Source organism: Aplidium turbinatum, chromosome 7 (assembly GCF_918807975.1).
Source record: "Aplidium turbinatum chromosome 7, kaAplTurb1.1, whole genome shotgun sequence".
Taxonomy (NCBI): Eukaryota; Metazoa; Chordata; class Ascidiacea; order Aplousobranchia; family Polyclinidae; genus Aplidium; species Aplidium turbinatum.
Window position 1 is genome coordinate 18,888,940 of NC_137478.1, and position 11,920 is coordinate 18,900,859.

At 36.8% G+C, this 11,920-nt stretch overlaps 1 protein-coding gene across 1 annotated transcript in view; it reads left to right on the forward strand.

Moving 5' to 3' along the window:
* LOC145773980 (sushi, von Willebrand factor type A, EGF and pentraxin domain-containing protein 1-like) overlaps window positions 1–11,920 on the forward strand; it is a 127,774-nt gene that overhangs the window by 16,111 nt on the left and 99,743 nt on the right. The window contains exon 9 of the mRNA XM_082585108.1: window positions 2,932–3,114. Coding sequence (XP_082441234.1) covers window positions 2,932–3,114 — 183 coding nt within the window. The remainder of the gene's footprint in view (window positions 1–2,931; window positions 3,115–11,920) is intronic.

Here is an 11,920-nt window from a genome sequence, read left to right on the forward strand (position 1 = left end):
GCCACTGGAATGGCTGTTTTCTAGTTTTTAGTCTTCATTATAATTTCAATCAATTACCGTATATGCCTGCAAACATAAAATAACTTATATCCAATTGGTCATGGATAGGCATGCAGGGTTTTAAACCAGATTTCAAGTTTACTTTGCATGCTTAGCAATTTTTATTGAAGCAAAATTTATTTTTTAAACATTCACAATTGATGAAAATGGCTGTTTTAATGTCTATTTTATATCATATCTAGGCTATATGTCGTAGTATCATTGTTCATATGTGTTCTATCTTTTTCTTTCTTTTTAATTGATTTTCAAATTTTCTGGCCCCCCCCGAAAAAAACTCCTAAATCCGCGCCTGCCTATAGCCTATTCTATTCATCGAAATTGGTATCTGTAATAAACCAATCACGCTGACAATGTCGAAATTCGGCGAAAGAAGTAGACTCGAATGTCGGTTATTGCACTTAGGCTACTGCATTATCTTGACAATATTTGTGATTAGCCAATAAGGCACTGCACTAAACAGCGTTAGACAGATCACATGAGGTACTATACACAGATAGGCAAAGTACGAAAAATAAATCAAATAAAAAATACGCAGAGCAAGAAATATGAGCCGCAAGCATATATTTGATGAGTCCTGTTAACGCCGTTTAATGCAGTTACCTTTTTTGCATTCTTGTATGTGATGTTGAATGTTGAGCTCGTCAGAAGTATTGATCACTACGCTTTTTTTTCTCTTTGATATATTTAATCTTAAACTGCTGTGTTTTGTTCATCAAATCTACTCGTGGATAAAATTACTGCATAATTGTTATTCCTGTCGAGAACATCATGTCATATCGAAAATGTTCGATATGAAATTTGTTTTAACCCAGTGCTTCCCAACTTTTTTCAGTTCGCGACCCACTTTTAATGCAAGTTTTATTGTGCGACCCGCAATGACATATGACATCTTTATTATGGCATCTTTACTACTTTCGTACATACTGAAATAGTTAATGCGACACAACACATCTAATTGTTACATGTTTGATACATTGTTGCATAATCGTTACGTAATCATAATGCAATAATTTCCCCATTTAATAGAAAACAGGGTGCACAATTCATGAAAATAGTAAGTCAACAAATGAAGTGAAGATAAGAGCAGCGATGGCCAAGGCGCAGTAATGTTCAAGACTAAACTGCGGCTTGTGAGATCCATAGTAATGCCTGTAATTTTTAGAAAATTTCAACATTCAATAACGTATAGAAATGCTTCGCGACCCACCGGTTGGGAAGCACTATTTTAACCCATACCCATCTGTGTCCGAGATCTTTGTTTACTTCTTTAAGGTAGCTTTAGATAGGTGTAACTTGAAAGAAAATGAATGTTTTTTTCAAGAGAATTATTTTTTGTGAATAAGTTTGGTGATTTTACTTTTGTCAGTTTAAACTGAGGAGCAGGAGAGTACAGGTAAAACAGTTGCCTAATAAAACTTTTCTGTTTTTTGTGAACCACCCAGCAAACTGTCCACTTGAAGCGGTTGACTGTCTCATAGCATTAGTCTCGTCCTGTTGCTCAACACAACAAACAGTGTACCAGCCTCATTACCAGCCTTATACAAAAATGAGGCTGGTACACTGTTTGTTGTGTTGAGCAACAGGACGAGACTACAGGTAAAACAATGCACAATTGCGTTACTTTAAGTGTGCTATATTTGAATACAAACTCTTTTTTGCCACTAATAAGCCTCAAAACAAAAATATCAATAGTTTAAATTCATATAAAAGCTAATAAAAAACTATCCTAAACAAAAATGTAACGTTAGTATATTTTCAGCAAAATTCTAGCCCAGTCTATGACTAAAAAAATCTCATGTCAAACTAAGTAACTTTATCGATTGCAAGTGGTAATTGACGATGAGTGTTGTATCTGCACCAGCTTTCAATATTACAAATAAACTACTGAAATGTTTGCGCATAATCAAAATTTACAGCTACTTTATGACGTCCTAATGCAAAAATGCAAGCATGCTCATGAAAGAAATCGTGTTTTAACCTAACTGTGCCCTCCTACTAATAGGTTTAGCTTACTGTAGTAAAATAATTACAAAATGTTGTAATTTATCTTTAATTTATTTTTCGCATAAAATTGTATCGACATAATATTTTGTAGTTGCGTGCAAGAATTTTTCAATTTTATTCTTATTCATAGTCGTTTGGTAGCAATTAATTTTTAAAACAATGCAAAAATTTATTCTACTGTAGTTATCGCGATTGCTGTTAACTCACAATTTAAAGGGATCAAATAATAAGCTGGATTCTCCATTACTAGATTTATCCTAATACAGGATTCCAATTGGCATCAGTATGCTTGGAACTATTTTTTAGGCCGTCATTTTAAACTGACGCTAGAACGATATGGATTAATATACAGAATTTTCTTTTCTGTGATTGTGATAAATAAACATAAGTAGGCTATGTTAAATCTGGTTGCTTTAGTCGGCTTTGTGTGTTTATGGAACAACAATACAAGCTACCGAAGCTCTATTATCATCATATGTATAACAACTAGCGTTCAAATGTTGTCTGCTTTCTTCATGTTTTCAATGATTTTTTCTTCTGTGTCTGCATAGTCTGTTCTCTCAGTTCTCGATCATTTTGTTCGGCTGATGATCTAGTCTATCATATAAATGTACAAGATTATCTATATTTTGCTTGTCTTTTGGATATCTTGCATAATAGAATAGTTGCGTCAGAAACTGAGCTTATTAAATGTCATACTCTAGGTGTCAACCATTTTCTTAAGAAAGCGAAAATTACAATATACCGAAAGAAATAAACACCTTTCGAAGCAACTCACTTTCTTCGTTCTTTTGACTATAGTTTGAAATACAAATTAATTACGTGTTGAAATGTCATTAAACCTTTGATTTTGATGTTTTTTTTCAGTTTGTGGAGATCCACCAGCAACTGATGCAGACTTGTCATGGGTAATAACGAACACTAACTCTAGCTACTTGGATGACATGTCTATAGTGTATTCTTGCCCTACAGGCCAAACACTTACTCCGACCATGGCCATTAATCAATGTGTTGACGGAAATTGGCTTAACCCTTCACCTAGTTGCTATAGTAAGTTGGGATTGTTTAAAATCTTATTGATCATATTTGATGTTTTGTCACCAAAGCAAGAAATAATTAAAACGTTTTTTTTAGTATTATTTAATGCAAAAGGGAACCATTTTTGTTTCATGTCATCAATTTGCGAATAAAAATAATTATGTGATAGGGCTGATAGTCATTAGGTTTAGCGCTTGTTTCATCAATCAATACATTTCGCAGTATTTCTAATATTAAAACTGTCTTGTTTATCATGTGATTGTTCATTGAAATTTGAAAAATAAAATATAGGGGAAATGTGGGACCAATGGAACATCGGATTATTTAGCTCCCTGTGAGGTGTAAAGATTTTTTTTCGATTGGGAAGCACTAATTCTATAACTATTTCAAATAAAAGCCAGAATAGTGATTTCTTTCGTTTTTGATAGTGAATAGCATTTGTGTGACTTCATAGGTGAATACAAGTTTGTTTTGCTTCCAATACTGTATGTAAGAAATTTTCTTTAGTCCGAGCAACACCCATAAGTTGTGGCGCATTGACAAGTAAAAGCGTTAGCCTAGGTTTAAAGGTGAAGAAAGGTTTAGCCTTCCCAAGCTGTGCTTACACAAGTTAAAATATCGTTTTTTTCATTTATTGACTACGTGGGACCAATCGAACCGACTATAATAAAGCGTTTTATCGGACCCTTGTCTTTTAGGTTAGGCCTATTTTTAAGCCAAACAAATCAAAATGATTTATTTTTTGAACAATAACTTCAGAAAATTAACTGATGTTTTTTAAATACAATGAGCTTAAGTCTGTGTTGTGCGTTTGTTTATTTCTTTTTGTATTTTATTTATTTATCTATTTTGCATTTTTTGCATTCTTATTTTAAAAGAGTCAAAAATAAGACTTGTTATGTGATTCTTCTGTTGTGTTTTGTTTGCTAAACATGTTTTGCGAATGATACAATAATTTAAAATGCCAGATTGCATGTTTTAAAGGAGTATTTAAATACTGTTCCAAACGTCTCTTTGGGTGTTCCATTTGTGACACATGGATGGGACCTTTGGAACAATTGACAGCTTTTTTAATTTTCTTGTCATACACTATTAAACTAAAGAAATTGAAACTTGATTAGTTATGAAGGTAGGTTAGTCCCACAACAATGTAGATAAAAAAAAGGAAAATTTAATTTAATTTGTAGACATGGTAGCCAATTATTAAACAAAAACTGTTTACTGGGTCCCAGACTTCTTCTATTAAGCCTACTGATCATTATTGGAGTTTTAAATAATGTGTTCATGGTTGGCAGTAGCAGAACATAAAAACAAAAGTAAGTTAGGCAACTTACAACACTTTTGCAGACAGCATTATTTGATCAATGCATTTACTTTTAGTTTTATTGCGATTATAACGAAAAACTAACATAAACCGTCCCTGTGGAATTTATTCAATGACTTGTAACTCATGATAACGATAAAGTGCTGTACGACTACTACGAAGAGAGTTTTTTTGTGCCAACAATTATATGGTTTCGTCGAACATATTTTTGCTGGCCGTGTATTTATTGATTTGTTGGTAACAATAACGCGGCTTGGATGTAGGTTTGAGTGATTTTAAGAAAAAATGGAAATTTTAGTGTATATTTATAACGCTTGTAGTTGTCTGAAAACGTTTAAAGTTTTTCTCAATTTTGACAGTAATAGCCTACCTATTGGCTATAGCCATAAAACATTAAAACAAAAATCTTAAAGATGCGTAGTAATGTTGAGTATGAACCATGATTTTATTTACTGCTTTGTAGCATTGATTACTACAGTATTTAGCATTGATTACTACACTACTCCATATTACGCAAAAGAAGTTGTAAATTACAAATTGAGCGAGCGTGGATGTAAAGTGCTTGGTCAAGATCTGTGAACTATTGAACTGTAGTTTCGCGTGAGATCGTTTCATGCAAACACGGTGTATTTCAAAAATTTGCTTTTTTTTTGTTGCTTAGTTCCTTGACATCGGTTTTCTTTTCGAGTTAAACTTCTCAAACGAAATAGTCCTTTGCGCGATTTTCTTCACACACCTCGTTTATAACAATTTAACGCGTTTCAGCTAAAGCAATCAAAATTTGTTTTCAACAATCTAGATTCTAGACCTATCATAAAGTTGTAGATCAGTGTAAATCTTAATCTGTGTAAATCCAATATCCAAATTAATTTTGTTCGTGGTTTTTGTTGATTTGTGTGCGAGCCAATGACGACGTTGGTTAAATTACTGACGTTAGATTTGTAATTGTTGGAAAGATTATCACAATGCTGGTTAATTATATGAAATGAACAATCAAAACGATCTATCAACAAGGGCATGAGACTGTAAGATATTTGCAAAAGTTAATATCACTACAGTATTGAACTACTTTGTTCTCGCCCACGGTAAAAATAGGCTAAATCACTACAACAAGTATTGTGATGTAGCTTACGGTAATCTTATCGTAATTCCCAGGAAAATTCTTTTTGTGGGCTACACTGTGTAAAAAAAACAGACAAAACAGCGCTTGCGTTGGTTCATTTGTGGACAGCGATTTGTATTCACAGCTCACAGCCAACATTTCTCATGAAACCAAAAAAGTTTACAAACATCTTAAGCAAAAAACGTATTGTAGCTTCGATTAGATTTACTAAACGATCTTGCAGCTCTAATGATGAGTAGACCATAGTTACCAGCCTACATGGAGCAAGCTAGGTTTCAGCGCGGAAAATCAACCGTAGATCAGGTCACACTTTTGACCAAAGACATCGATTACGTTGAAGCAAATAAGAAAGCTGGCGCTGTCTTATCTTACAGCTGCCTACGACACAGTATGGAACCGCGGCCTTACCTGCAAGCTAATTTACCTGCTTCCAGACCGACATATTATCCATGTGAACAACTGAACATAGAACTTGTCAGGAATCGAAGCTTCACCCTCACAACCGGTAAATCACGGCGAAGCAGACTGAGTCGCCTGAAAAATGGTGTTTCACGGGGATCGTTCTTGACTTCACTTCTTTTCAACATCTATACCCACGACCTGCCAAGAACGATCTCGGCAAAATATGCATAAGTGGACGACCTGTCAATTCTCCACTCCACAAAGTTGTTTAAAAACGTAGAGGACACCCTGAGACAGGACATAAAAACCATGTCAGCTTACCTCCAAAAATGATGACTGAAACTCAGCGAAACCAAAACTGTGGCAGCAGTTTTCCATCTACATAACCGGGAAGCTAATCGCGAGCTGCATTTCCTGAACAACAAAAAATCACCACCTTTTGCCCGAACTAAAGCATCTTGGGGTGACATTAGACAGATCGATTAAGTACCGTTATGGTTTGGTTTCACTGCGCAAGAAACTCTCATCGCGCGCTGCGCTACTCAAGCGACTGGTAAGCTCCAGCCATGGAACGAGGGCTGACAATTTGCGTATAACAGCCTTAGCCTTGGTCTACTCCTTAACAGAGTATTTGCTGTGCACTTCCTTGGTGCTCACTGCCACAACATCGACACGGCCATCAACAGCGCCCTACGCACAATAACTGGATGCCTGCGTCCCAGACCAATGGACAATCTTCCTGTTCTTGCTAGCATTCAACCTGCTGAGCTTTAAAGCAAAGAAGCCACCCAGTCTTTCGGTCGACGAGCATTAGAGCCCAACTATCTTTTCCATTCCAAGATCTCTGTTCCCACAAGAGAGCACCCTCGTCGATTGAAATCAAGACCAGCGGCTCAACTTCTAATCAACGAAGCGGATGGACAAAACATCTCTGCGTCTAATTGTGCGGAACATAAATGGAACTATCAATAGAAGTCAAGCACCTTCATTCGTTTATTCCAGATGCCGACACCTGTCCCATTAGCCTGTCACTGTATAGAGCTCCGTTCGGGCGTCGGGATTTTTCGCTCCAATCATGCGCCAAATGGAAATAGTTTCTACCTGTACTTGTGAATCTGGTGCAAAGGAACAGACCGCAGACCACATCATCAGCAATAACATCATTTTCAATCCACTTAATAAAATGGAAGGTCTGCGCGTCTTGGATGATATAACCAAAGACTGGCTGCTTTCTATAAATAGCCTTCTAAGTAAGTCCGGGAACATCGTAAATCTGAGATTGTAAAAAATAGACCCTCGGCCCAAGACGGCTCATACGACGACAAGCCTACATTTTTTAACCTTTCATAAGCCCCGATTTATTTCTACTTCAGAATAAAAAGTGGTTACCATGGTTCTGTTTAAAATAATATATTGTAACGGAATAATTCATTTTCAACTTTTTATTACCATTAAAAATGATGTGCAGCCTGCGCCACTGATTTAACACTAGAACGGCCGAGGTGTCGAAATCGACACTTTTAGAAATTTAGTTCACTATTTTGGGCATTAATTGTTATCGCAACGTTTTCAAACTTTCAGTAGCTTCCCAATTATGCTTACACTTTATAGTTCAGCATTGTTTTTATAAAAAATCTTTTTATGTTATCTACAATGTGCGGATATACCTCCAACGGCCGAGGTGTCGAAATCGACACCTCATACAAATTTAATAAGATTTGTATAATATAAAAAATTTTCTGTGTGAAAAAAGCTAATTCAATAGCTTTCACACTTACTTAAAGCGTTTCTCATGGTAATTATCCAACGCTCGGCTTGATGTGTGTTATCTCTCGGCTTGATTTTAGGCCATCCTACTGAATTTACAAATACCTTCCACAAATCTATCAACGATTTGCAACAGATAAGTTTATTCATATTCGAGAGCCAGTGGAAGGACTTGTTGCTAATTGCAACAGCAATTACACTCCGGATTGGAGCCTCCTAATTGATGAACAGCTTTTCCAATGAAAAACAGATGTCCTTTTATCGTGTTCATGCCAAACAAACCAGACAAGTTTGCAGGAAATTCCGGGTGTTAGCCGAGGTTCATTCCAAATACGTATGCAATACCGTACCGTACTTATCGTACCTCGGAGCTATTGAAGAAAAGCAATAAAATGGAAGACTTCTCCCCGAGGATGTAGTTATCAGGATCACCACCAATTTACACAGACAAAGCGGGTACGACGTCACAACAGTTAACTGTTTTTACTAGGATGAATCTTGCTGGTTTGCTACAGAAAAGAAATATAACCAATAACCAATGTTGGAACTGTTCGAGCTAACAGTAAAGGACTGACAAAAGAGATTACCAAGGGGGGAGGAGAAAAATTTTCCAGTAAATTCTTCTACAATTCAACGAACAGCTGCATGCTTGTAAACTATCAGTGCAAAAAAATGCAAATGTCCTTTCCACTATGCATGACAGCCCCAGTTTTAATGCAACAAAGAAAAAGAAACCCTTTGTGATCTATTTTTATAGCAAGAACAAAGTAGCAGTTGATGAGTTTGTCCAAATGGCAAGAAGATACACAACACATGCAGCAAGCAAAAGATGGCCTCTTGCAGTTTGGACAAATACAGTATGCTAGATATTGCAGCTTTGAACTTTTGGATTATTTTTAGAAAAGTTCCGGCAGCAACATCAACCGACGTGATTTTATCGTCCGGATTGAGCTTGAGAACTGCTCATGTGTTGAAACGAAAGCCGACACTGCAGAGAGAACAGTTACCATTTGGCGCCATACTGTTGAAAAGTGGGAAGTGTGGTAATGGTGACTGGAAAGTCATAGAGTGCAAAGGCTGCGCTGCGTAAAGTGTTTGTTGGTTTGGTTGATTTTTTTCCTGAATAAGAAAACTTTGTGCTATATTTATGATCATTATTGAGATAATTCGTACAGAACCAAGATACAGATTCAGTCAAGCTTCGAACTGATCAAAACCTGGTAGCCTACGTCATAATTTTTGTCTAAAACCAAAAAATGAACAGCGCAAATAGGTGATAAAAGTAATAAATGCTTCAGATAATTTTATCACTGTAAAATGAAACGAACTCTTACTGTTAGTTTAGCGGAAAAATAAAGTTTTTGTAAAAAGTGTCGATTTCGACCCTAGCGGCCGTTGGAGGTATACTTTTTTTTCGGCCGTTCTAGTGAATAATTGTTTTCCAAGATTTACGACATACATAAGCCTACTGACGAGTAGAATACTAAGTTATCTATCTTGATTAGTTTTGAATCTTATTGTAATCTTCATTCTCGGCTCTCGCACTGATAAAGCCTTTGATAGGTTATTTCTGGCAATTTCAAATATTTGTATAGGCTTTGAATCACTGACGCAGGCCTGGTTAACGAGATTGACACAATAAAGTTTTCTATTGTTGTTGAAGTAATTGATTTTTTAAAACCCGTTTGCCGAATACTAGAAAATCAAGAAACCCTGGCTGAGTTTTGCATATCCCATCATATTTGTCTATTATGAGCATTTTTTTCGTATTGTGAGTATTTCATAATTGCAAAATCGTCTATAGCCCAATATTATTGCAAATAAACCAAATTAGAAAAATAAAAATGGCTAAAAATTACTAACGCGTTTATTGGATAAAGAATAATATTTGGAATACAGCCAAAAATCGCCTGGTAAGGCTTAACTTTCGTTCATTTCTGGTCATAATTATAAATTAATTATTTTCTATTTTCACCTGAAAACAATTGTGAACATTTTATATCTCTCACTTTTAATTGACTGTTTTCCAACATTTGAACAACTTTTTCTTGTTTGGTTTTACTTTTGTTTTCCAGTTTTTCGCCTGACGATTGTTATTCATTATAACATGAATGCTTGGATAACGCATAACGTGTCTGTGTTAGTTTTTACTGTATATATAAGTTATATGTTTGCATATATGGATCCCGAAGATTGTACACGAGGAAAATATGGTGATTATTTTTACAATACTGTAAGTTTGACCAAGAATCTTTTTTCTTGCGATTGCTCTATTCAGCGTAAAGACAATTGAAATTGCTTGCCTGCATGCAGCCAGCAGAAAATATTTGTAAGAATGTATAGAGAAGTTTACTCCGTGGAAGTTTAAAGACATTTCAAACATCATTTCTTTCATTTGTATTGCGTTTGTTTTGTGATGAAATGATTGCCTCTAATGTCCCGTGAAATATTTTTAACAGTAGCCTATGTTGCTATTTCATGCTCACTGTTCCATTGACTTGCAGTAAAGTCAAAGGATAGAATCTTAATATGCTTGTACAGTACTTTACAGCGATAGTTGTAACAAGATTAGTTTGTCACTTTGTTACATGTGATTATGACCTCTTCTAGGTATAGTCAGGTTCACTATGTCAAAAAAAAGAGTTTCGTTCAAAATTGTTAGAGATTAGCAAACCTATACATTTTCGGAAAGCTTAGATCATGCGGAATCCAAAAAACGTTAATTACATTTGCAGAGACGTCTGCATGGCCGCCATTTTGAATTTTCAAAAAGGCTGCCGCAAAATATAGGCTATATTTTGATATATCTCGGCTCCTAATAAACTTAGAAACTTCATCAAACATGCTAATTCTAAGTTTTAAGGGTCCAGAAATCCATTAGAAGCATACTTAGATACCTAGCGTTAACCACTTTGCAATTATCCGCCATATTGGTTTTCAAAACGGCCGCCGAAATTATATTTTGTTACATTACTACTTACTACTTGAGATATTGCTCGTCGCACACTGGACCCCGACCACCTCCTCCACAGTAGCCTACACTTCAGCGCCTACCTGGAGGACAGCAGCGACTGAAATCAAGACGCCCATTTGTGCCCGCCGCACGACAGCTTCTGAACAATGTTGAAGATCTTGGAATAAGTGCGGCACACTGGACGAACTACACATGGAACATGGAGTGGCAAAACAACACCTTTCGAGTCCGTGATTTCCTACCGGACGTCGATCCCCACCCTCCGGGAATGTCCCTCGCAAGACTTGCGTGGATCCGCTTAACCGCCTACGAACCGGCGTCGGTCGCTTTCGTTCAGACATGTGCAGATGGGGCCTGGCTCTCTCACCGGGATGCGAGTGTGGCGCCACAGACCAGACAGTAAATCATGTCGTCCATGACTACCCAATCCATCAACCACCACATGGAACGCTTGGACTGAAGGCCCTGGATGATGAGACTGTCGAGTGGCTGATGACATCATGCCCAAACATATAGTCCGGAAAAACAGCTCATACGACGAAGAAGAAGAAGTTGAAATATAAACTTCATTCAACATGCTAGTGCTAAGTTATGTTGACTAAGAAATTCATTAGAAGCAAGCCTGCACGCCACTGTCATATTTTAGACAAACAAAAAACAATTTACAGTGTACTTTTCCAACAGCTATCGTGAGTCTTATTTCCAACATTACAGTCAACGTCATTTTAGCACTCTGTCCCACACAGACACAAGTCGGTGCAGGTCAAGTTGTTCCTTCGGCTCGAACATCTCTGGGTTGAGCAGTTGGTTTTGCATTGGCATCGGTCTAGCTGAATAATGGCTTGTGGTGTAGGTAATATCTTTGTGGTAATAGGTGATATCCCACTTTCATGCTGATGGTAGCCATGCCGAAGTGGATCAAGGAGCTGTTGCCACATGGCAGTGGCTTAGCACTATACACGACTCTGAACTCGCACGTGTTCAACGTGCTCCTCTAATGCACCAATTGTTGGAGGCAAGTTTTGATTTTCCGCCAAGTTCTTGCAAAACAGGTGCCATCTCAGTTCTGGAATGTTGTTTATGTGGACACCTTTCGGGCAGTACATCGTGCAGACAAAGCTGACAAGCCTTTCTTTCACATTTTGAGACCGTGTGCTGTCCTCAGGTAACTGCATTAGTGCACTAATTGTTTCCATTCCTGCCTTCAAGAATTGTTGGAACCACTTGG